At 51.3% G+C, this 24582-nt stretch overlaps 8 protein-coding genes across 8 annotated transcripts; 4 read left to right on the top strand and 4 right to left on the bottom strand.

Annotated features, from left to right (window-relative positions):
- Positions 1–1683: 1683 nt before the first annotated feature.
- Positions 1684–3674, top strand: CDC3 (Cell division control protein 3; the record flags this gene model as incomplete). Its single annotated transcript, XM_014694318.1, has 4 exons — positions 1684–2092; positions 2188–2448; positions 2505–2971; positions 3039–3674. The coding sequence occupies 4 exons, from the start codon at positions 1684–1686 to the stop codon at positions 3672–3674; spliced, it is 1773 nt and encodes a 590-aa protein (XP_014549804.1).
- Positions 3675–4946: 1272 nt separating this feature from the next.
- FIS1 (Mitochondrial fission 1 protein) lies at positions 4947–5685 on the bottom strand (the record flags this gene model as incomplete). The annotated part of the gene is made up of 4 exons (XM_014694319.1): positions 4947–5276; positions 5410–5503; positions 5568–5586; positions 5667–5685. The coding sequence occupies 4 exons, from the start codon at positions 5683–5685 to the stop codon at positions 4947–4949; spliced, it is 462 nt and encodes a 153-aa protein (XP_014549805.1).
- Positions 5686–6196: 511 nt separating this feature from the next.
- Positions 6197–6854, top strand: G6M90_00g007040 (uncharacterized protein; the record flags this gene model as incomplete). Its single annotated transcript, XM_014694320.1, has 2 exons — positions 6197–6223; positions 6282–6854. 2 exons carry the CDS (start codon positions 6197–6199, stop codon positions 6852–6854), a joined length of 600 nt encoding a protein of 199 aa, XP_014549806.1.
- Positions 6855–8765: 1911 nt separating this feature from the next.
- On the bottom strand, positions 8766–9554 carry G6M90_00g007030 (uncharacterized protein; the record flags this gene model as incomplete). The annotated part of the gene is made up of 1 exon (XM_014694321.1): positions 8766–9554. The coding sequence occupies one exon, from the start codon at positions 9552–9554 to the stop codon at positions 8766–8768; it is 789 nt and encodes a 262-aa protein (XP_014549807.1).
- A 1454-nt stretch (positions 9555–11008) lies between these two features.
- On the top strand, positions 11009–12217 carry scn1 (Cut9-interacting protein; the record flags this gene model as incomplete). The annotated part of the gene is made up of 1 exon (XM_014694322.1): positions 11009–12217. The coding sequence occupies one exon, from the start codon at positions 11009–11011 to the stop codon at positions 12215–12217; it is 1209 nt and encodes a 402-aa protein (XP_014549808.1).
- Positions 12218–12569: 352 nt separating this feature from the next.
- G6M90_00g007010 (uncharacterized protein) lies at positions 12570–14269 on the bottom strand (the record flags this gene model as incomplete). The annotated part of the gene is made up of 4 exons (XM_066129624.1): positions 12570–13106; positions 13161–13967; positions 14021–14082; positions 14182–14269. 4 exons carry the CDS (start codon positions 14267–14269, stop codon positions 12570–12572), a joined length of 1494 nt encoding a protein of 497 aa, XP_065985866.1.
- A 1463-nt stretch (positions 14270–15732) lies between these two features.
- Positions 15733–18330, bottom strand: yanR (Transcription factor; the record flags this gene model as incomplete). The annotated part of the gene is made up of 6 exons (XM_066129623.1): positions 15733–15836; positions 15902–16603; positions 16711–17426; positions 17481–17524; positions 17598–17628; positions 18167–18330. The coding sequence occupies 6 exons, from the start codon at positions 18328–18330 to the stop codon at positions 15733–15735; spliced, it is 1761 nt and encodes a 586-aa protein (XP_065985662.1).
- Positions 18331–21472: 3142 nt separating this feature from the next.
- Positions 21473–22270, top strand: G6M90_00g006990 (uncharacterized protein; the record flags this gene model as incomplete). Its single annotated transcript, XM_014694325.1, has 1 exon — positions 21473–22270. One exon carries the CDS (start codon positions 21473–21475, stop codon positions 22268–22270), a length of 798 nt encoding a protein of 265 aa, XP_014549811.1.
- Between the last annotated feature and the right edge of the window lie 2312 nt (positions 22271–24582).

The raw sequence follows: 24582 nt of genomic DNA, 5'->3' as shown, positions 1-24582 counted from the left end.
CATTCGACTGTCTCAACATTGCCCCTTTCTCGTGCTCTCCAATCAATTGATGTCTGGTCGATTCCCTCTCTCCCAGTGTTGCCCTCTCAAACACGTCGACCCGTCGCTGTGATTTGCAATTTTGCAGCGACCCCGATGGCTTCCGCGGCTCAAGCTGCCACCCGATGAACCCCCCGTAGCCTTGTCGACCCCCTGAACTGCCCCCTGTGGCATGGGCTCCTCATCTCCCACCCCAAGCTACCCTCTGGGAGCCCCGTCCATCAAGGTCTCGGATTGGCAGGTTGAGAGACCTACCAGCCAATCAGCGTGCCCATGTAGCTCCTTGCCGTTGAGTCTCCCAAGCATCGTCGAGTCCCTGGCCCAATCTAGGCCCAATTGGGCATAGTTGAGCACATACCCCTATGTTGGTCCCATCCAGAGGCCCCAGCACCTGCACCTCGCCAGCCCGCCGAATGCCCAGATGTCAACTGGCTCCAAGTCTGGTGGTTCACTACAACTGACTAGTACTAATTCTAATGGTGACTGGGTGGTTTTCGAGTGGTGGCAGGCGCTGGCATTCTCTAATGTTCGCGTGCTGAGGCCTGGGATGCTGTGGTGCTGTGGCGCCGGCTGCGGCTTTCTTCTAGTGGCAGGTACAGAGTACATGGTACAGAGTACATGGTACAGAGTACAAGCAGCAGCATGTACATGCACAGGGCAAGCAGTCGGTCGCGCCTGCGCACCAGAATTTCCTCGAGAGGTCCTCGGGCACTCTCGCGCTCTCACCACATGCACGCCATGCACGCCGCCCCCCAATTTCCCCTTTGACCTTCATCTCCATCCTCGACCTTTCAAACTTGACTTCACTTCCGCCATTCTCTCCCCCATCATTGCTACTTCCTCAACGTCGACTTCTCTGTGCGCCGTCACGGGCCTCTCTGTCGACAATTTGTGGTCGATTTCTCTTTTATTTTTTCTTCTCGAGCCCCGTCCTTTGACACGCGTGCTCCTGCTCGCCGGGTTCTCCTGTCTTAATCTCCCTTAGTAAGTTGCTCCGGCGAGCTACCTTCCGCGCAGAATCCTACTTTGTACTTGACTCATACCACTGCACGCATCGTGGGAATTCGTGACATTGTCATCTATGCCGAGCTGGGTCCGCCTGCCTCTCTTTGTTTGACGCAGGAAGTCCTAAGCTGTTGTTCTCCCAAGTGCAGTCGGCCACCCCCTCTCCCCTGACCCATCCAAGCTCCTCCCTGACGTAGCTGACTTTTTCCCCCTTTGGCAGAATCTACCTTCTCCTCCATTCTTTTAGAGATCGAGCGACCGCTCCTTATACATCGATATGGGTAAGAACACACTTTCTTTTGCAAATGATTTAGCACGCGCATCCGGGTGTCTCCGTCTGTTGCAGAGGCAGGAGACAGGCAGATACCACTACGAGCTCAAACAACCAACCTCCCAGCCGAGGCGGCTCCAACAAACGTTTCTCTTCGGAACCTGTTCATGGCGTCTTCTCTCGTCCTTCGTTCCGTTAAATTCTCAACGCAATAACTTCATGGACATTCGTTCTACGACATTTACACTTTCTTGGATTTCATTGTCGGGACCCAACGCGCCCCCCTTTTTTGGACTTCACAGCATTTCCAGTGCACCACTACTTCTGTTACTCAAGTTGATAAAACACGAAGAGTCTTGTAATCAATAATGGCGACGGAGTCGGCAAAGCAAGGCAAAACACATACCCGAAACTCACCGGAAGCCATGCAAGACCAGAATGGCTCTGCTGAATGCGCTTCAGCAGAGCCAACCATTGCCTCTAAACGGACAAGCAGCATTGTGGCCATACAACATGATACGACTACTGTGCTATCAATAACAACCTCAGTAACCCCGTCGATCGCGGACACCGTTCGCCAATACCGGAGCATGCTTGACGTTGAGGAACCCCCGAAGCTGAACCCTCTTAATCCCATGTCCTTTGATGAGTTGTACACTCCCCCGAGCCAACAGCCCCCCAAATCCGCGTCAGAGAAGCCGCAATACGAATTGACGGCTAATGGTGTCTGCGGGACTTTGGCGAATACTGCTGACAGTCAGGTCAAAGATCTGAGCTGTTAGCCTCTCTGCCTCATTTCCCTCCTCCCACCAAAGACTGTCAATGCGTTCACATCTTTGTATCACCAGTATGCTAATGATATTATCGTACAGCTTCCAACAGCTCCGATTCGCCTATGGGATCTCCCGCGTCACCTCCTGCTGGCAAGCCTGAATCCGCGGCCTCTGCTCAAGATGCTCATCCTTCTGACCCCGCTCCTGCAGTTCCGTCTCAATCTGTTCCTTCTACCATTCAGGACGCCCGAAACATTGTCCGAAGGAAGCTCACTGGCTATGTCGGCTTTGCCAACCTGCCAAACCAGTGGCACCGCAAGAGTGTTCGCAAGGGTTTCAACTTTAATGTAATGGTTGTCGGTATGTGTATATGATTCCGTAGGCTGACGGAGAGGAGCTAACCGCCTATGTCAAAGGTGAATCCGGCCTTGGCAAGTCTACTCTCGTCAATACTCTCTTCAACACCTCTTTGTATCCCCCAAGAGAGCGCAAAGGTCCTAGCCTGGATATCATTCCCAAAACTGTCCAGATTCAGGCTATTAGTGCCGATATCGAGGAGGCGGGTGTCCGCCTTCGCTTGACTGTCGTTGACACCCCGGGATTCGGTGACTTCGTTAACAATGACGAGTCGTGGCGCCCTATTGTTGACGATATCGAGCGTCGATATGATGCTTACCTCGATGCTGAGAACAAGGTCAACCGCATGAACATCGTTGACAACCGTATCCATGCTTGTGTCTTCTTCATTCAGCCTACCGGCCACTCTTTGAAGCCCCTGGACATTGAGGTTATGCGACGCCTTCACACCAAGGTCAACTTGATCCCCGTCATTGCGAAGTCAGACACTCTCACCGATGAGGAGATTGTGAGCTTTAAGGCTAGAGTAAGTCACTTCACATAGGAACTCTGGATGCGCTGGAAATCGAGCTGTTGTACTCACAATGTCGTAGATTTTGGCAGACATCAAGCACCATGGCATTCAAATCTTTGAGGGTCCTCGGTATGAGCTGGACGACGAGGAGACAATTGCCGAGAACAATGAGATCATGTCCAAGGTCCCCTTCGCTGTTGTTGGTGCCACCAACGAGATTAAGACAACTGATGGCCGGGCCGTTCGCGGACGCCAGTACCCATGGGGTATCATTGAAGTCGATAACGAGGAGCACTGCGATTTTGTCAAACTCCGCCAGATGCTCATCCGAACTCATATGGAAGAGCTCAAAGAGAACACTAACAACGCCCTGTATGAGAACTACCGTACCGACAAGCTCATTGCCATGGGTGTGTCACAAGACCCCAGTGTCTTCAAGGAAGTCAACCCTGCTGTTAAACAGGAAGAGGAGCGTGCTCTGCATGAGCAGAAGCTAGCCAAGATGGAGGCCGAGATGAAGATGGTCTTCCAACAGAAGGTGGCCGAGAAGGAGAGCAAACTGAAGCAGTCCGAGGAAGAGCTTTACGCCCGCCACAGAGAGATGAAGGAGCAACTTGAACGCCAACGAGCGGAGCTCGAAGATAAGAAGCAACGCATTGAGAGCGGGCGGCCGTTGGAGAAGGAGGGCAAGCGCAAGGGTTTCTCATTGCGTTAAAATTGAGAGATATCAATTTCGAGTCTTAAGCGACGCACAGTTTGCCATCTCTACGATCAACGTCTGAGTACTCATGACACGCCACACACAAGCCGCTAGACGCCTTTCCTTATCCTTTCGATTCTAGTTTCGCTGGCCTTCTGTGGCCACATTTTTTTTGTCATTAATCAGAGTCTTCTCTTAATCACCCTGAACAAAAGTTGTCTCAACCGAGACAGACAACCGAAGTACCTCTTTTATGGAACCGTCGTCTTGTAGCGGCTAAGGGGCTGCGGACTATGGAAATATTCAACAGTACGAAAGAAAAATAAAAAGTAGTTTTGGTGAGTGTGCGGCGATCACACCTCCAGAGTGGTGCCTGAACTGTTCTTCTCTGCGAAGCTGGGAACAGTCTAAGCATGGCTTGGAGGATGCTCTCATATTTGTGTGTCTTACAAAAGAGACTGAGAGGGTGCTCTCTTTTTTTTTGGAAGAATGAGAGCACAATTGCGCAATTTCTTTTGGCAACCTCATTCGCCATGCGAGGATGCCCCTTTTTTCAAAGTGCGGAAAAGAACCTTTGTCTTTTCGGCACGGACGTGTTTTGCACACTTATGGTTTCCTTTAATCTATATGCCCAGCAAGATTGGTCGGCAACACCTGCATCTTCGTCTTGTCGTCCTGACTGCCCCCGGATACCCTTTGTCGCATCTGTATGGAGCACTGGTTGCGGATTTGACTTGGACAGGAGCAGATGAATGATTTGGCCGGCGAGGGCCGAACAGCAACTGTTGTATTTTAGTGGTGTGATTGGGACAGGTTGTTTTATTTGACGTCTTGACACGGAATTGTCGTCCAGGCTCGTTTGTCTTTCTTAGCTAACTTGATTTTATTGGCTTTTCTATGTATATGCCGCGTTGTGTATATTGTGACAGTGATTGATTGAGAGCATGATAATCGTACTTTGTCTTGATACGAGTTGTTCATCTGCTCATGCTGATTTGGGGTACTGTAGACTAACGCTTACTTCATACATTTTCAGCGAAAAATAGCTGTTGCACTGAGTGGCTGTGCACTTATTGGCAGTGCTAGAATTAATATCATTATATGCATGCTTCATGAAGGTAGGCTCCCTTTAGTTATATAATACAACGGTCGCAACGTGGTAATCGACCCTCCTCAGGCCTCCTCAGACCCGCTCCGCTCCGTTCCCCATCTGAAGTTTGGTAAAACTATATTCTTATAATACTTGGTTTTCCCGATCTTGTGTTCATTTATTCCCTCAATGACTTTCTACCTTTTCCTAGCATTCTTGAACAAAAACGCGCCGACAACCCCGGCGGCAATGCTAACGCCGCTCAGGATAGCTACCCCCATGAGCCCCTCCTTGGCGACCTTGTTGTCAATCAGTTGGCGTAGATCGGAAGCCTGGAGGTTCGCGGGCTCCTTGTCGAGCAGGAGGTCGTTGTAGCGGCGGGCCTCGCCATAGTTTCCGAGCTTGTAGTTTCCGAGGGCGAGGTAGTATAGGCATTCGCGGCGACGTTCGGGAGAGAGACGGAATATATCGCTGAGGAGGCGGACACCGAGTTGTTGGTCGTTGCGATTGTTTGATTTGACGAGGCCCTATGGAAAGGTGATGAGCGATGTGTAAGCGGAAGCCAAGGCGAGTATACGGGAGAGAGTGAAAAGGGAGAAAGAGAGAAACAGCAACATCGATGAGGGGAAAGAGGAGAATATGAGGTGGCATAAGACGTACCCATGCGTAGTTGAACTTTGTCTGGACGCCAACCATGTCACCCTCTTTTTCGTACTGGGCTCGTAGGACTTGCAGCTCCGAGGGGCTCAACGGCCTAGAAAGTGTTAGATATGGGATATTCATGCGTGCATGTATTTGCGTGGATGGTGGTGACTGACGTCTCTGCGTCGAGAGCATCTGTGACGGATTGTGATGGTTAGCGTCTGCCTCGGCAATATGGGTGGTGGGATGGGGGAAACACATGTGGTTATTCTCACAAGGTAGCTGGTGAACCATTTTTTTCGGCACTGCGACGATGGCCTGAATGAATGAATTAATTTGTGACTAGGTTGAGTAGGGAGATGTGTGGTGGGAGGTGCTTGAGCTGAGTATGCTGAGTTTGGAGTGACTGGTGGACTTGGAGTTTGGAGCTCAGGTGTGTGTGGCTTGTACTGGGTTGAACTCGGGTGTGGCGACAATGACGCTACTCCGTACATCTTGTGAGAAGTCCCGGACGCAGCATGTACTACATATGTACAACGGTGAAATGTCGGGTGACGGGTGATAAGATAGTTGCCCCTGACGATGAGCTGTGCCCTCTGGTTGGTGGGATTGAAGCATGTCCAGTGACGATAAAGGTGGGTCACAACTCTGACTTGAACTGGCATCCAGCGTCTGCATCTACAACTAGACTGACGCGACGGCATTACAACGCTGCACAATTGACGGCATCGCAAACGAATGGAAACGGGGGACGAAAAGCCAAACAGCCGACACATAATTACGATTTGAAGAAGATATCGCGAAAATGCTACTCTCAGAAGACCCCGCAACAGTAGGTCTGACGCACACCCGTTTTCTACTGTCAACCTACTAATTAATTACCCCAACAGCTCATCAGCCACACAGTAAACAACTTCAACATTGGCCCGGACAAACTCGCCATCTCCCGCATCGGCGAGTCACTTTCAACCCTCCAACAAGCCCGTGAACTGCGTATGCGCGATGCCGAATCATCTCTCAAAAAGCTGGCCCGCCAACTAAACACGCTCTCCTCGCAACATGCGGAGCTAACGTCCTCTCACTCCGCGACTGACCACGCGTCCAAAATTGCGACACTGGACACTCGCAAGTTCCGCACCGCAAAGGCAGCCAGCGATGCGGAGATGGAGGCCGAGCGGCTGGCACAGCAGGCGGCGGACCTGAGTGCGCGGCTGCAAGAGCTCGACCTGCAAGGGGTCGAGGGCGACGAGAATGCGCGGAGAAGAGACGCAGTGGACGACGAGGTCCTTTTGCGGTTAAAAGTGTACAGGAGCCTCGGTATTGATATCGAGCGGGACGAGAAGGATGGGGAGTGGACTAGGGCAGTGGTGAGGAACGATGGCAGAGGGGATGTGCACGTTGTTAATATGGACAAGAAGTTTTCCAGGTACTTCTACGCCAATTACTTCTGGCAGACGTTGTAGCCAAGGGATGGAAGCTGGTGAGGATGATGGGTGGGCGTTGGACGGTTATACCCGGAGTTTTGGATGTAGCGATGATGGCATTTGGAATAGGATGGGCGGACGGAGCGCGTTGGACTGGTGAGCCATATCTGCCCGTTTAGCACTGGCTTCTTTCGATATCAAACAGCCTTGATTACTTGTCTTGAAACACAACACATTTCTTGTTGACTTTGCGGAGCTTGTTGAACTGCACAATCGGGGACATGAGACATTGACCACTGTATAGTCCAAGCTCTGTCGACCATCGAATCCCGGCACTGAGTTAAATGGGCGTCAACTGGCTTTGACACACCCACGACCATAATCTTCGTCTACCGTCTCGTCGTGCGTTGTTCAATGGAGCCCAACACCGCTCACTGACGACTGTTCGATGTATCGTCGAGCCGTCACACCATTACACTGTCCCACGTCATATAGCTTCTTGTCATCTCAGGCTCATACGGCGTGTGCTGCAACTCTGATCCGTGCATAATGGGCACGAAATGCGTCTCGGACACAAACCGCGCTTAGCTAAACGGCTTGTATTGACATGCAGCGCAGTTTCAAGTGCCGTACGGCACTGCTAATTGTCACGATAGGGAATTCTTAACTCAAACATTAAATATTTTACGAAAATACAGTCATTTTTCCAAGCTCACTTGATTGCAGCTTTGTGCCCTGAACTTGGACGCCGCAAATCCAGTGTCTTCCCACCAAAACACTTCTGGGTCCCGGAACGATACAAAGTTGTAGAGGCGAACTGCTGCGGCTTTTCAACCCTTTAACAAAGCCTTTTCCTATGTAATAGGAAGGCCTTGCGGAGGACCTGGAGGTTCTGTCCGCGGCTACGGCTCTTTGGATTGGCAACCGAAAAGGGGACATTTACAGCAGAGGCCTCTGTGTCTTTCCGAACGGAGAGTTTCCAGAGGATCTAGCCGTCTGCTTTTTTAACATAGTGGAAGGCGGAGAAGTCATACTTCGTTGCGGATCGTGAGTATTCAATTCTCTCTTTGCCTCTAGAAGATTCTGGTGGAAGGCCCGTCGCCTTGAATATGGTGTACACACGATATATACATCTAACACCTTGGTATTCTATTCAAATATTCGCAATTTTCTTCAGATACAACCGTTTCAATATGCGGCACTTGCCTACTCTCCTCCTCGGAAGTCTTTCTGCCCAAAGGTGGCTGGCTCAATGAACGCTCCCTGCCTTTACGTAGCGATTTTACCGATTGCCGGGCGCAAACGTCTTCTGGCAATGTTCTTGGTCCGTTTGGAGTAGAGGACTGGATCATGTACTACGAGGAAAGGGAAAGGCTTTGCCGTCCGGCGCCGAGGGAATTTTGCGACGAGTATTATCTATGGCCAGGGGGGATGCCGAGTTGAATGGAAGTGGGAGTCTAACTCATTCCAAGGCGAATATGTGCACTGGCACTCGAGACCCGGCAGTTTCGTACGAGTACAGTTTAAACACGCATGAGGTTGATATGCACATGTACCCTGTTTTACCAATCTAGGTGAGACACTGACCTGTGATTGGTTCGACGAGGTTTTCTTGGACAACAAGAGGTGGTGTAACTATGCCACTCATATTACCCCGAATTAGCTGGGCAGCGGAATGAGGTGTGGTATCTGTTGAAATATACGTCTTTCATTCGTCATGTAGTACTCTGTACAGCCCACCAGACCCTTCTTGCATCATGTGTTTCGTCAGTCGTTTTAGAGATTTTACAAAGCGGGCTAATAATGTCCTGTGTGCCTTTTCCAGCCCGAAACATCTGCCGCAGATATCCATTCCTACATGAAACCGCCTCAGTACTACGCGAGCACACCCACACAACCTGACCTGACTGGAATGCGCCCAAACAAGGCAAAAGATCACTTGCGCCTTCTTTATAATATTGACATCTTTTTAGAGGCCTTCGGAGACATGGTCAACGGAAAGTAACTGTCCGAGTTACCATTGCCAAGAGTTGTCAGATTTTGCACCCGTGAAGCCGAAGGAGTTCTAGCTCTCGAGCTATTCGGTGAAGTGGCTGTTCGCATTACGGGTTTGGATTCTGGACTCCTCCGCCTGCTCTTCATCATCAAGACTCCGCCGTCTCCTGGTGTTGTGGCTCCGCCTCCAGACGCAGATCGACAGTGATGCCGTGTAAATTGACGATCTGGTAATTCCATTCGAGAGTTGATTGTCGTCCAAGCCTCATCGTCGTCGCCGGACCGCCAGCCTCCAATCCCCTCAAAGTCTCGCTCTGGCCCTACGCTGGGCATCAACCCTAGCCCAAGCTCACTGACGGGTGTGGTAGAGCCACCCGTCGATGTCATGCTGAGACTGCTGCTGGGTCGACGACGTCTTCGGAGGTGTAATGGTGCCGCCTGTTGGGTAGATGATGCTGCTGAGCTATCTCCGCTGCTGCTTCCGTACCAGGTGCTGAAAGATGGCGGCATTCCTGTATCGTGGCGTATATACCGTCGCCGAAGCTTGAAACTCGCCAGAGATTGTGGTATGAGTGAGAGGGCAACATCCAGATAGACTATGACAACGCGGAAGATGAGAACGCCGAATGCAAGAGTCGTGGTTATGCCAGCAAAGATGGCTAAAGGAACTGTGACAACAAACAGGAATGGAACAACGAATGCATAGACCGGGTTCAACAGCAACATGGTTCTATGGCTTGTCATGATGGGAAATTTGTTCATGGGCTATTTCACATTTGCGTACCATGGCATGGCCAGACTAGATGTGTAATGTGCGCGCGCGAGAGAGAGAAGTGTTGTTCTGTTCTGAGACACAACACAGCATGTGATTAAGCCAACAAAGATCGACGGCAGCGATAGAATCTGAGGGGTCGATGAGGAAGGAGCGACGTTAAAGTCACTGCCAATACGTGGTGGGATAAAAGACTGTTGACGGGAAGGAGCGTATCAGCTGTTTTTAAATGCCGACAATAGTAAGTAGGCTCTTTTTCATTTCAAACCCCCCCTATCACCAATTGGTGCAGTCAAGCGACATAACGATCGTTCGATACAAGCCGGAAAATAGAAGAAGAAAGAAGTAGAAACAAGACGAGAATGGATGATGGAAGGTATGGGTCGATCGATTGAAGCAGCCCATGGCCATGCCGTGGCCGTGGTGAGACTGAGGGGCCGAATCACATGTCGGCGGCGGCGAAACCAACCACCACCTCACTACGGAGTGAGTACCACAACAGAGACAGGTAGCAAGAGAGCTAACAGCAAGTCCAATTCCAAAGCGACAAGTCAGATCAGAGAAGCAGCATCCCAGAACCGACCCTAAAGCAAGCCTCCGCCAACTCGGCCAGCCAACTCATCACCACCTTTCCCCTCAAAGATTAGCAGATTGGCACCCTAGCAAGCAAAGGGGCTCCCGAATCTCTCCGCACCTTACCGCTTTCGACTCAAGATACAGAGCATATGAAGAATCTCAAAGACACGGAGTGTGGCTATACTGTGCCAGCCCGCGGTGTCTCTCCATTTCGGCGCTCGACTTGACAGGTGGGCCACCCGGGGTTGAGTTTCCATGTCCCGAGATCTGCGACATTAGGCAAGGGGTCAACAACAGTCTGCATCGAGCCTCGTGTTCAACAGCTCTCTGCGCTCAGCTGTCTGGGCCCATTGGAATCGAATTTCCATTTGTGCAAGGCGCATTGCATTCGAAAATCTTGGCGCTTTTGCTTCGCGGACAGATAAACGCAGCTGAGACGATTTCATCGTGTCCCCCATCGTGGGCCTATAGGACTTCTCCACGCACAGGGCTGGAGCCAAGACGCCCTTTTCTCTTGCGACTCCACCAGAGCCTCCCACCGTTTCGCAAAAACAGCACAGTGGGAGCAGGCGCAGTTATTATTTGACTAGAAAAGCGACCTGACTTTTGCACACCGTACCGTAATATTGTACTGTAGGAAGTACATCAGCGTACACTAGGCGATGCGCAACTGTATCCTGTCACTAACGGGTTGAGACTCACAGCAGCGACTTCTAAAACATTTCAAGACTCCGTGACAATAATGTGTCAACATCAACAGAGCGAATCGAATCGTCCTCCATCTGCAAATAATGAAGTCTTTCCATGGCACTTGCCTGTTTTTGATGCCCATTGCCATCCCACTGACACAATGCGCTCGATAACCAGCCTCGAAACCATGCGCGCCTCCGCGCTTGTTATCATGGCAACTCGTTCGCAGGATCAAGATTTGGTTGCTGGCGTGGCGTCGATGCATGGCGTCAAAGGCCGGGCAGGTTTGCGGGGTCGTGGAGGCGGATGTCAGAGTGATGGCCACGGCGATGCAGAAGCATTCTCTGTATCAGCAGGAGAAGAACCAAGGCCTGCAGTACAACGTAGCTGCCAAGTCATTCCCTCGTTTGGATGGCATCCATGGTTTTCTCATCAATTGTACGATGACGTTGCCGCTGAACCTACGTATAAACCGCCACCACAACTACCAGCAGCAGACGAGACAGATGAAACATTGCTGTTAGCCACCAAGAAGGTGCATTATCAGGCGGTTCTCAAACCATCACCCCAAGATGATGGCTTTATTGCTTCTTTGCCTACGCCGATCCTACTTTCGTCATTCATCAGTTCAACTCGCACCCAACTCGAAGCTTACCCTCTGGCCCTCGTTGGCGAGATTGGCCTCGACAGGGCGTTTCGCTTGCCCCAGACATGGGACCCTGCATTGGCCGAATCCAGAGATGGTGCCCTGACACCTGGCGGCCGAGAAGGGAGACTATTAAGTCCTTACCGAGTACGCGCGCCGCACCAAGAAGCCATTTTTCGTGCCCAGCTCCGTCTTGCCAGCGAAACCGGCAGACCCGTTAGCATTCACGGAGTCCAAGCTCACGGCATTCTGTATGACATAGTATCCCATTGTTGGAAAGGACACGAGAAGCATATTCCCTCCCGACGTGAAAAACGCATGATCGCCCCAGGTGCAGAAGACGACTCAGACGAGGAGGATGCTGACACTGTTACTGGAAAGCCGTACCCGCCACGGATCTGCCTCCATTCCTACAGTGGCCCTGTGGAGGGTCTAAAACAGTGGTTTAATCCTACGAACCCAGCAACAATATACGTATCACTTTCTACGGCAGTGAATTTTGGGACGATATCAAGCCGCAACAAGTTTCCCGATATAGTTCGCGCCGTGCCTGACGACAGGATTCTAGTGGAAAGCGATTTAGATTCCGCGGGGGAGAAAATGGATGCTGCATTGGAGGACATGTATCGACGTGTTTGTGAGGTCAAAGGCTGGACATTGGAAGATGGTATATTAAGGGTCGCTAAGAATTTGGAAGCCTTCATATTTGGTAAGGAGCCATGACGGATATGCTACGAAGGGACATGGCGTGCATACACAATAGCGTAATTAGCAGGCGTTGGACGTGACATGCGTTCAGGTATTGAAATCAAGATCCAGAATCGACATGCCACGCGTATGTTCGAGACTTGTATTGTGGTGTGTTTAAAATTAAGCGTTCTACAATGATAGTCGGCCCTGATACCAGCTGCCCTAAGAACAAAATCGTCCTACGGAGAATCAGGTACATATGTACTCAATAAACTATGCCGGAACATACCCATGCAACGAAAGCAATTCCCCAGCATCCGAACGCCTAGTCTCACTGCTCTTCCTGCTCTTCCTCAAAAGAGTCGTAATACCAAAAATGCAAGAATTATTTATCATACCCCAGCCTATCATCCCCCGTGGACCCCCCGTAGCGAAACCCATCCACCACCGGCGTCGAATCATCCTCACTCTCGTATGGCGGTAAACTCTCGTCATCGGCAAACGCTTCATAACCCGCTGCAGAGCCCTGCACATCTGCATATCTTGGGACTTCTCGATTCCTGCCCTCCTCGACCGCCACAAGACTGTCCACGACACTCAACGCCTCCCTGAACGATGCGAACTCCTCCTCTATGCTGGTCGATTCTTCGTAAACGGGTGAAGGAGGGGATACCGTCTTATGGCACCATCGCATGAATATGTTCCGAACATATTCCTTGATAGCGTGTTTGCGAGCTTTGCGCCGCGCACGACGCTCAGCCCACGACTCGCGTTTGGAGTGGCGCCGTGGACGTTCGGAAAAGAGGACTTTTTCGTTGTCAATGGCTACCGGGAGGCCGGCCGTGCGGCGGTGGAGGCGCAGTATCAAGAGCGTGGATAGGAGGCAGAGTGCTATTACCGATAGTGCGATAGCCATGGCGAGCTGGACGTGTCAGTTTCCGTCGATATAAATGGCGCGAAAGGGGGAGGAACCTACAGGTGGTTGGCGGCGAGGGCGTACGTATTCGATGGACGGGCCGTCTGTGTCGCTCACAACAAGAGGGAGCTGGTCGACCCAAGTCCACTTGACTCTGTGGTCCTTTAGATCATGTGTTTCGGGACGATTATCATCCAGTTCTTCCTCCTCGCCATACCAATACTCATAATCATCTGCAGGAACCGGCAGCGAGCCATCTTCAGAATCAGTAATGAAATCCTTTAGATCTTCCACGTCCCCACTGAATTGTTCAGACACATCTCTAAATTTACCACCCAGTGCCTTCAAAACACATTCCAAGCTGGTGCAATCTTGAATGTTTGTCGGCGGGGAATGCTTCTTCTGGCCCAATTTTTGAGCAATTTTGCTTTCTTGCGCCAGGATTGCGTTTTCAAGTTGGCGCGCTTTAATGCGCAGAATATCCAGGTCGCGTATTTGGTCTTGTAGTGTTGTTTCTGCGAGTCCCTTCTGCAAGTTGGATTCCTGGGGTAATCTATGGACGCGGTTCACTACGGCTGCTCCATCCATGATCCAGATCTGTCGAGGAAGAATTTGTGTGAAAGACGCAGAGAAGTTGAAGGGCGCTATCTCCAAGTCGTCTAGCTGCGTCACCTGCATTTTTAAAAGCATCTTTGGAGACCTGGCGTCACAGCTAAAGGCCCAGCTGGCAGTGAAATTGCTGCCGTGGTGAGCGGCAAGAGTTCCCTGGCCGTTGCCGTTGCCATCTTGGATGAGTTCTTGGCCATTGACGGTGAGGTTTCCCGGTCCACAGGCTGCTTCGGACTCTCCAACATCAAGACGCAGTGTCTGCACTTGTATTAGACAGGTGCGAATGGAGCACAAGATTGTTAAGAGCTTACGAGAGGTTCTGCTTCTCCCTTATTCTTAGGAATGTTTAGTGTCACAAAGGCCGTCGAGGCATCTATATCGGACAACACCCTATTAGCATGAACCTCGGGACGGCCTATCTAGGCTGAAGTTTTTTACTCGGTGCCGTCAACAGGCAGCCGTTTCCACATACCATTGTGAACTCGTTGCATCGACGTTGCCAAAGCAGGCACGACAACCAGTACAGTGGGCAACGCCGCATATATCCAGCCGCTTCTCATGGCCCAAGTGGTGCTGTACCTGACCTACCAGTGAGATTGACCTAGTCGACAACTCCGGTGTCGACGGTTTTGCCTCTTTAGTGGCAATTGAAGCAAACTGCCAAGCTTTCGAAACTCTTCGCAGTTGGACCTGTGGCTCGTCTTCTCTCCAGGACCCAACACTTGGAGGGAAAAGAGCAGAATGCCGGATGAAACGAGGTGTGGGAAAAAAGGTTGCCTAGCCGGTGTGGCAGGCCACGTTGTCCGTCAGCCTACAATGTACATATATGTAAGTCGGATGACGAGGGCGGTCCCAGACTGCATCTAATGTATGTACATGTACAATCTAGTACTCAATACATAGTACAAGAGCCTGAGGGGCAACCCAAAAAGAGTAGTCTCCGTAGCGCGCAGGGTTTCGGTTCCGTAAATAGTTGCAGGAGTCGTCGTGCGAACAAAGGCGGGACCTTTGCAATGGTAGGGTTTGTTGATCAATCAAGGGCAACGCAAGTCGGCGAAACGAACAGCTCCTCAGCCGAAAATAACTTGACGGGTATCATTTGTCTCCACAGTCCGAGCCCAACACTGACCTCCCTTTCTGCTTCCCTCTTGTCCATCGCCGCATTCTCCCCAGACGGACGGACATGGCTCATGCTAGTCGGCCTTGCCAAATCTGGCGGGAGCTTCTTTGTGTGGAGCAAACTGTCCTCGCGTCCCGTCTTCGCCTGGCCAATAGTTACCGATGTGCTGACGAGTCCCTTGTCCAGCCACGTCTTCAGTTGCGTTTAGGTTTGCCCACGGGCATCCTTGCAATGCTTGTTTTCTTGCTCGTCCCCGTCTATATGTCCGAAGGCGACCAGCATCTAGCACCCACCACGTTGGTTTTGGCTAGCCTGTCCCATGACACACCGTCCGTGTTCTCGATGGTTATTTTTCAACACCTGCCATAACTGTCAGTTTTTCTCTCTAAGGATTAGCACACAGGACAATTGATGGACCTTTCGTTTTCCATACAAGAACATGGGTTATCTTGGCCCCACGCCCGGGCGTCATCCACATCTCGGTCGCCTTCCGAGCGAGTTTATGTACAATGTACATATGTGTGTAGGTAGCATGTCCTCGAACCATAATCTCACGTCCATGCGTTTTCCCGCAGGGCTGAAGGATCTGTCTGTAACGACGTGTGTGGCTGAACGGGTAGTATTTGGTTGCAAAGCTTGGTCATCAAGGTCTTGTTTCAAAGATTGTCACAAACACATTTCGTTTGTGCCAGCTTGCATGTCTTCACAGCCGTCAGATAATATGTCCAAAAAAAATACGTCCCCAACACACGCCAGGTGTTGCCAGTGCCATTCATTGTATGATAATCCCTACTATATCCAATAGTACATCTTCTTGGCTATTACCAAGTCCCAATCATACATATATTCGCGATAAATAAATCCAAAAAATTGTCAATACACGGCCAAGTATGTCCAAGAAGACTATGCCGTGTCAGTGTCCTCCAGAAACTCGCTCAAGATCTGAACCCGCGTTCTCGCAACATCGTTATTCGAGCCAATGAGCTCCATAATTTGAATCATTCGCGCTGCATAGCCCTATTAGCCGTCTTTCACAATATCTAATGCAGCCTCGCTTGCGCTTCTCACTTACTGATATCAGTTCTGGCTCTCACAAATAGGGGGTCTCTGGCTAACATGTCTTTCCCCGCTGCATCTTTCGCTGTTTCTCGTAACACATTGGCGATGCAGAGTGCTTCTAAGAATGCTCGGTGATTAAAAACCCACCATACTCGGGCTTCTGATTCCAATAGACTAAACATCAAGAAGAAAGCACTAATAGCATCGTGAGCTGCTTCCAGAGTCCCTCGAACGTTGACTGGCACATCTGGGCTTTCTGACGCATGCACCAGCATCAGGTTATGGAAATAGTTGCTGGTCAAGAATAAGGTTTGTCGCACAATGCGCTTGTTGGTGCTTGCCACCGCAGTCAGACTATCCGTGTCCCAGGATCGAAAAATATCGGGGAATGACCGATACACTGCCCGAAAGTCCGCCACTAGTTTGGATTTATGCCGCACTGTTGTACAGATAGGCACATCCAATGACCGAGGGGAACAAATGGTTTCCTGGACCAGATTGGCCAGCATCCACGATCCCCTGATATAGGCCGTGTCCGTCGGATCGCTGCTCGCAATAGATGAACTGTCGTCCAGCAAATCGTCGACAGAAACATCTGTGTGGGTGGCTGAAGGCGGCAAGGATAAAAGGACAGTCAAGAATGTGTCCTGTAAAAGAACGGCCTGCCACACTTTTCGCCGCTGCTGTTTTTCGAAAGGATTGGCATTGGGTGTTACTGTACAGAGAATAACCCGCGTCAACCCCATTTTTTTCTCTCTCGGACAAGTGATATCAAATTGGAGGGGAAATCTGGAGAAATGGAATTAAACGAGATCATCTTACCGATATTTGGATCACGATGCAAACCCATGGCGTATGCTTGTCTAATCAAGATGCCAGCAAAAGCCCAGCCATCAGACGCGTGATTATCATTGATGAGAAAGTAAGTTATAAGCACCATGGCCTGTATAGACCGTATTGATGCAGAACTTAGGTACGAAAACATGCGGAGAGCTTGGTTCGAGGCGGACGCGTAAAACTCGGCAGTCTGCTTGCGATCTTTGGGTGTCGTAGACGAGACGAACTGCGTACCGAGGGCCAGAATAACAAAGATCAAGGCAATGAAAGATGGGTCCATTTTATTTCGCTCGTCGGTTTTCATGCGCCAGAAGTGCTCATAGTCGGCATAAAAAGTTTGACGGTGAATCATCGGGTACACGGGGTCCACGCATTCGAAGTACCGAGCAACAAGACTGTCGGCTTGAGCTTTGTCCGGTAGAACAGAGATGACTTCTGGTAATCCTCCTTCGCACGTCCAGTAGTTGGCAAATGGATGCTCAGACCCAATGCCAAAGACATTGCTGGCCTTGGTAACGGAATAAGGAACATGGGATAGTAAGCCTATGGAGAGAGCCGCTGCACCACGAGATGAACCTTCATGGTCGTTGATTGCGCCTCTGTCGGCAATATTAGGAATGGTAGCAGGCCCATCAGGGACATTTTTTTTCTTGGGCGGTCTTGTCATGCGGCGCCCATTGGCAGCCGATCTCGAGGTTTCCCTGCAGAAGATTAGCTTTCCTGTGTGAAAAGGGGGGCGGGCGTCTATAGCTCACTCCAATAGGTTTGCGACGTGTGCATATCGACATTCCGTCTGTCTCTTTATGCCTTGTGTTGTCATTAGCCATGGCTTTTGCAGAGTTTACCTTGCTTTCGGAATTGTCTAGACTTACATGCAAGACAATGAGGTCGTCCACGGTCACACTGTAGGAGAAGCATCAGCTACTTTGCCCCAAAAGACGGCCAAAACAGTGCAACGAAAACAACACTATGCGCCAGAGGAGTTGAATTTTCAAGCCAGGTACCATCGAAATGAGCTGCCTGCCTTTGGAAAAAGTTCACATCCACTGATTGAATCGCGTCACACAGGTAAATAGGCGAGGTTGAGGCCAAAGGGAATGTTGTGCAACGCTGCAGATGTGCTGTCTACCAGGTGACGAATCTCGCATGGCCCATCGCAGAAGATCGCATGGGAAAACAAATAAAAGGTTGAAGACTCATCAGGGGGGAGATTCTGGGTGATGAAGATGAAGATTCGGCTTGAATATTGAGCAAATGGACAAGACCACCAAACTCTCTCATCTAATAAAGACTGTTTTGGGGAGGGGGTTTAACGAACCTTTGTCTTTCGCTCAACACACTCATGGCATGACAAGGTCGGCTTGTTTCGTTTCTGTTTCTTCTTGGGAGGCTCTTCACCATTGACGGGGGATCTCTCGTCGCTCAATTCCCGATAGTCGACACTCTCATCATGACCATGGCCGTTGCTTTGACTGTGACTGTGGCTATGGTGATGGCTATGGCTGGGGCTCTGGCCGTGGGCGTGAACATGAGCATGAGCATGAGCATGATGAGTATGGGCGTGAGCATGGGCGTGAGGTTGGCCGTGACTGTGGTTATGGCCATGAGGAGCAGGATGGCGAGGATATGTCAGAGTCTGACCGTGGCCCAGTGAATTCGGGGAGGGCAAGCCGGTGGGAGAGTCAAGATGCGGTTTGAGGGCCAAGGGCGACGCTGCACCAACGTCCCTTCCATGGGCAATGGGAGGACGGTGCAACGAGTGTTGTTGCAGCCGCGAAATATCCATCTGTCGACTTACAACAGAGCTGCCGGTGATGTTGAACAAGGTTGCTATGCGGTGCGCGCTGAGAGCTTTGCTCGGGGTGCGATCCAACAAGGCCAAAAAGCCGGGAATAATGGTTCAACGGTCTGGGTCGCAGGGAATAACGCAGCGACGAACGGGGGGGCGGCAGCTTGGGAATGCAAAGGGAATTAATTGCCAGGCTGCTCAGCAAGCGGAAGCACCAAGACCCGACTCGACCTTTGGGCCTTTCGGAGGGAGGGGGCAGAATAATGAATCTAGAAGGGGAATAAGACACTCTGAGCGTCGGCATGACCAGACTTTGGCAACAAAGTCGAGGCGCCTGCGCCATCCACGACTGGACTGAGAACTCAGGATGGACCGATGGACCACTTGAGCAGTTGAGCAGTTGAGCAATTGACCCATTCGACAGCATGGCTTGGCACGGAGCCAGAGCCCAGAGGCATGGAGCATGGAGCATGGAGCACGGAGTACTTGTAGCATGTACTCGGTACCTGGTACTTGAGCAGTTCGCGCCAATGGACCGGGACAGTGCAGGACCGCTCCTGCCTTGGGTCACACTGGTGACTTTTAGTTGTAGCACTGGGCATGGCATCTGCGCATGCACGGAATACGGAGTGCTTGGCTGGAGACGGGCACAGCGCTGTACTCCGTACCAAGTAACTTATTGTATGGAGTCGAGTCTGGTGTGGTGGAGGTGGAGGGGGACGGGCCTGCTGGTCTTCTGCCGACTTCTCGACGCCTGTTGGCTTGCTCCTTCCGTGTCTTGATTATGGGCAAAATTATGGAAGGTGTCAAACCCAATCCACCCCCCCGCACCTGCCACTGGCTGGGCCTGGAACGTCGGCAGAGATAGCCCAGCCAACCCTAGCTGGCTTCGGTAGGGCAGGTAAGAATAGGCAGAGAGGCGCACAGGCTGCCAGATGCGCAAGCGAGTCACTCGGCACGTCTACAGCCATCAATCAATGCTTCATCTGGACCGCCGACGGCTTCAAGCTTCCGTCCGCCATCCAAAAACCACGGCCGTCCGGCAAGCACTCAATACACAAGACGCCGCCTACGGAGTACCACCTCTACGGGCTACCAAGTAGTGTTCCGGACTTCGGGCAGAATACCCTGTTGCCGTACGAGCGCTCTAAGGCTAGTAATTGCCATAATGCCGGAGATTTCCGCTGACCTTATTTTCTAGCGGCAACGGGGTTCAGCTTGGCGCCCATGATACGGAGCACCCCCGGCTGAGTCGATCGAGCTATTGTACAATAATGAGGCCTATATCATAAACGCTTCCCATTTGATGGTCCAATGCGAGGCCTGTGACGGCGCAGAGCACCCTGCCAAGCTTGACCGTTGGCCCCATTCACCTCTCGTTTTTTCAACACGCGATGGCCATCGTGACCCCGGTAAGGCCCATCATCAGCCGTGGTCAGGTTGACAAGGTAGTCAACCATGGTGTCAATCAGCCGAAAGGAACGAAATTAGTCCACCACCAATGTGCCATCTGGGCTTGCTATTTGCAGAGATGCCGTCATGCCTCTCCGCTGGCAAGGTGGCGCGCACCCGAGCAGGGCGCAGGGCACGTTTTTGTCGCATCCACAGGGCTATACCGGCCAAATTTATGTCGATGGCTTGTCCTCTCCCTGGCGGTTGGCATGTGGCCATGTTGGTGGTGGCCCGTTGCACATCCTCATTTTACAATTTTTTTTCGGTTTTTATTCTTGCTTGTGTTCTTTCTCGCACTGTTACCGCCAGCTGTACTAAACATGTCTTTCAAAGTACAAAACCAAAATGAGTCGAGGCAGCAACCCGCCACGGACCAGTCTTGGGGCAAAAAAACACTCCTTGTCGACTGGCGGCTTCCTAGTGCCGAATCTTGAGTCGGTGCCCACGGGAAAGAGGCAAAGATGGACAGTTGTCTTCTTGGCTGACGACCAATCTCATTCCAATATCGCCGTGGTATCCCCAGTCCGCCGCCTCGGTGAAACGCTAAATTCCACTTCTTCATGCCGGGAATCTGCTTACCCGATTCCACTTGAAATGTCACCATTGTAGGAGCGATAGCCGGTGGAAGCCCTAAGAACTTTAAAAATATCTTGGCACAGGTTAGACGCCGCTTAGGACGCCGCCGCAATACCACATGGCAGTCTCCTTCAGGCCGCTCGGTATTGACCTCGGATCTGACTCAGACAAACCCTTATAGTGCTGTTGATGCAACTAAAACTATGGTCGTTTCTATTTTTCTAGCCCCGTCGCTGTCCGGGTCGTTTAACCCTCCGCGCCATTTCCAAATTGAGACGAGAGCATGTTTGAAATCGTAGTCGATGGGGGCCGTTTTGTCTTGGCAATGGGCGGCCTCAAACTGCGGGGGAGAACGGCAGTCGCGTTTCGGAAAATCGTCCGATTTTATGCTTAATTGCCGTCAGCATATCATTACGATAAATGTGTCTACTGGGATACTGGCAAATCGAACTGCCTTCTGCCTTGGCTCCCCCGTTTTTGACACATTCTGAACAGAGCAGCCGCCGACAGTTGCTCTGCGGGTCCAGGGTAGCACTGAACCAACAGGGTGGTCTGCGGGCATAAGTAATGACGATGCTGATTTTCAGGCGAATCCTACAGGAAACGAACTCGCAGCCCTCTAAATGGCAAGGGACGACATGGCCAACTCCCACACCCCCGGAAGCGTTCTGTTGGCAGTGTGTGTGCTTGAGTAATTGACACAGAGTACGGCGTAGGACAACGCCGAATTCTGCAGGTACAATAAAATGAATGAATCATCAACTCACACCGGTGGGGTCACTTGGCCAAGCTGCCAGCCGCTTCCATCAACAGAATAAAATCGCCGACGCCGACAGTTTGATGGCGCCGCTCCAACCTCAACACCCATCCATGAGGCCGGCAGTAGGAAGATTACAACGCCTGGGTCAACAACTGCAGCGTACATGTAAGATGACTGGCAAAAACACGGTGCCGGCGGCTCCCTGGCGAGCTGCCTTCCTATCTCACATTGAACAGGTGCAACAGCCAACCTTTACACTGAGCTCCCTCCATCCAGCATCGCCGCCATCATCATCATCATCCTGCCCACCCCAGTTCGTTCCTAGGGCACGTACAGTCGTGTATAGAGGCATGTGGGCCTCGCTGACCCCAAATCCCAAGAACCCGGCTCAACTCAATCCTGCCTCGTACGAGACCGATCTCCCAACCATCACCACGGACGCCCGCATGGAAAAGGTTTCTGAAATATTCTCGGCATCAAATGGCGGCGACTCCTCTGGCATTGGCGGCGCCGTCGAGGCCGTCTTCTGGTTTCCAGATTCCATGACTCAATGGCGTCTCAGAGGCCACGCTTGCCTGCTTGGCCCTGACATCGACTCGCTCGAAGCGTCGTCTACGAGAGAAGCTCTTGCACCGTATATGCGTAAAGCCGGAGATGCGGAGTGGAGTTGGAGTCGTGAACTCACTGCTCAGTTTGGAAACTTGAGCCCCTTCATGAGAGGCACGTTCCGAAACCCGCCTCCTGGCACCCCTATTACGCAGGTGCCTGGAGAGGGGCTTGGCCTAGGACAAGTCGTTGAGGATCTGGAGGATGAAGTTGCACGGAAGAACTTTAGAGTTTTGGTGATTGTTCCGGAAGAGGTGGACAGGGTTGATCTGTCGAATCCGGAGAGGGGCCAGCGATGGAATTACACGTTGGAACTTCGTGGGCACGGGGCGGAGTGGAGGGAAACCGAGCTTTGGCCGTGACGGCTGTCGCTCTTGGATTGTAGCGTTTGTGAAATTATACGGCTCTTGATGAGAGGGATCTCATTGAGATAGGGTGAGGCGTTGGAAGTATACATCCCAAGTAACATACATACATAGACATGGACTTTCTCTCTAGGCCATTTTACATTATTCCACTAAACACATTTTGCTTCCAACTGCGTACCGCAGATTGTAGTAAAAGTCCATTCTCGACTTCACCCTCTCAAGAGTCAAGCAAGCCCATCTTACAAGAGCACACGTGCAGCGAGAATACCAGAGCCATCCATCCATCCAACTCGTACCCATGGAGCGCCCCCCATAATAATCTCCCAGCCCACAATCAAGCAATATCACCGCCAACCCTTGCATGCCGGATCCCTCTCGCCTGTCAATTATACATTTACGTCACTCATTATGAAGCCTTGGGAGGGATCGCAGTCCACTTCCCACCTACCCAACCACCCACTACCCACCCATATGATACGTCATGTCGCGGTGAAGTCCGCGCTTCGACCCCACAGATGAACCGCAATCTACAAAGCCTGATACCATTAAAAAACACGTTATGGAAAGCTAGCAAAATACCTGAAACCGGTGGCAAAGGAGCCGAAAAAAGGACCGGCCGTGATTGTCAGATCACCCGCGTGGGTCTCACTTGTCATCTCACACATGCGGTGAGACTGATGCAAGATGAGATTTGAATCCTTCGAGCCAATATACATCGCCAAGACTTTTCTTTGGGGGAACAGGTACTAGCACTGAACGTGAGCGACTGATTGGCGTGAAAAACACGCAGTATCATGTACGAAGCTGATAAGTCGGTAGTATCAACAATCCATGAGGTCATTCGGCGGTTGGCTAATATCGTGTAGGTTTGCGAAGGAGGAATCGGAGACTTAATGTAAGGGAAGGGGCTATAGTATCATGCTCCGGTGGATGCCACGGTTGATTGACGACTTTTTGTCATGTGAGATCCATGTCAGAACCATGTGAGAAGTCATGGGTTCCCGTCAGAAGGAGTCGTCTATTCAAGTCACTGAACACTGCAGTCTTCGCACGGGATGGATCTTCAAAAAGCCAGCGATGGAATGACTGAGAACAGTGCCATCCACCACCACCACCACCACCACCAACAATGACGAAAAAAGAAAAGGAGAAACAGAAAAGACGATCGTGAAACTCAAAAGATGCGACGGGAGCGTTGGTTGGCAAGGCAAATAATTTACCAATATCTTGTCACGTCCCAACCATCCGTTGTAAGCGCACAAAGCAAGGTAGCGCCTTGGGCAATATTCTATACTACTAGTACTCGCACGGGTCTGGCGTCTTCCATATGCCGGTAGAATTGTTCGAGAACGGTGAAAGTTGGACGAGAAGTCGCTGGCAGCTAGCTGCTTTGGCTAGATTTGCCATCATGGCAACACCGCAAGCTTTTGTTTTAGTCCTCCCCGGATGGTGCATTGCGATCGGCGGATGCAGTTGTTAGACAGGCCAATGAAACTCTCCATTGCAGGATAGACGTTATTAGCCACGCCGACGGTAAGCAGACGGGTTTTAACAGGATAAACCCGAAGCGCTCTGGGCAGCATGAGAAGGCGACTAATTGGACCCCAAGGCAATTTCCCTCGGGCAAGCGCCGGCTTTATGAGATTTGCAGGAGACGGTGACGGTAAATGCATGCATGTCTGACAAGCCCGTCACGGGCGACGCGGGCTGGCTGACGGGCAAGATGATGGAAGATTAGCCCGCGGAGATCGCTCTCAGTCCCCGGTAGCACAGCTACAGTTTGACAGGCATGCCATGTGCTTTGAGGCTGAGATATCGCCATATGCCAGATGATCTATCACAAGGCGCTGGCCGAGAAGCGCGAACACTCTGCTTCGGGAATGAATGGCTTTTCTGACCGCGACTTTGAGGATTAATGATGGCTTGCCTACCTAGTAGGTAGCAGGGTGGCAGGCAATTTGCCTCTCGGGCTGAGATCGGCCGACTTGGCCTTGGTCAGCAATGGAAGTTGTAAATGCCGGTCAAAGCGTGGCTCACGTACTACCGGCCGCAGAACCCAATGCCCTAAGCATGACCGAGAGATGTGTGGCTTATAGTTGTCGGCTTGCTTTTTGGTTGGTGTTGGTAGTGGTGGCGAGGTTAACCCGCTGAATGTCAGGCTTCGTGGTGTCGGATCCGTGTTACTGCTCGGCGTACCACACTTTCTGTGACAAAGCTAGTAGTAACAGCAACATGTAAACCTCTAGTCAACTAGTCTGAAAGATTTCCAGTGGGATGAGACGTCCGCGAAGCGCATCGGAACTTTG

This window comes from Metarhizium brunneum, chromosome 1 (assembly GCF_013426205.1).
Source record: "Metarhizium brunneum chromosome 1, complete sequence".
In the NCBI taxonomy this organism is placed as follows: Eukaryota; Fungi; Ascomycota; class Sordariomycetes; order Hypocreales; family Clavicipitaceae; genus Metarhizium; species Metarhizium brunneum.
Note: the sequence above shows the minus strand (reverse complement) of the source record. Positions and strands in the feature narration are given on the sequence as shown.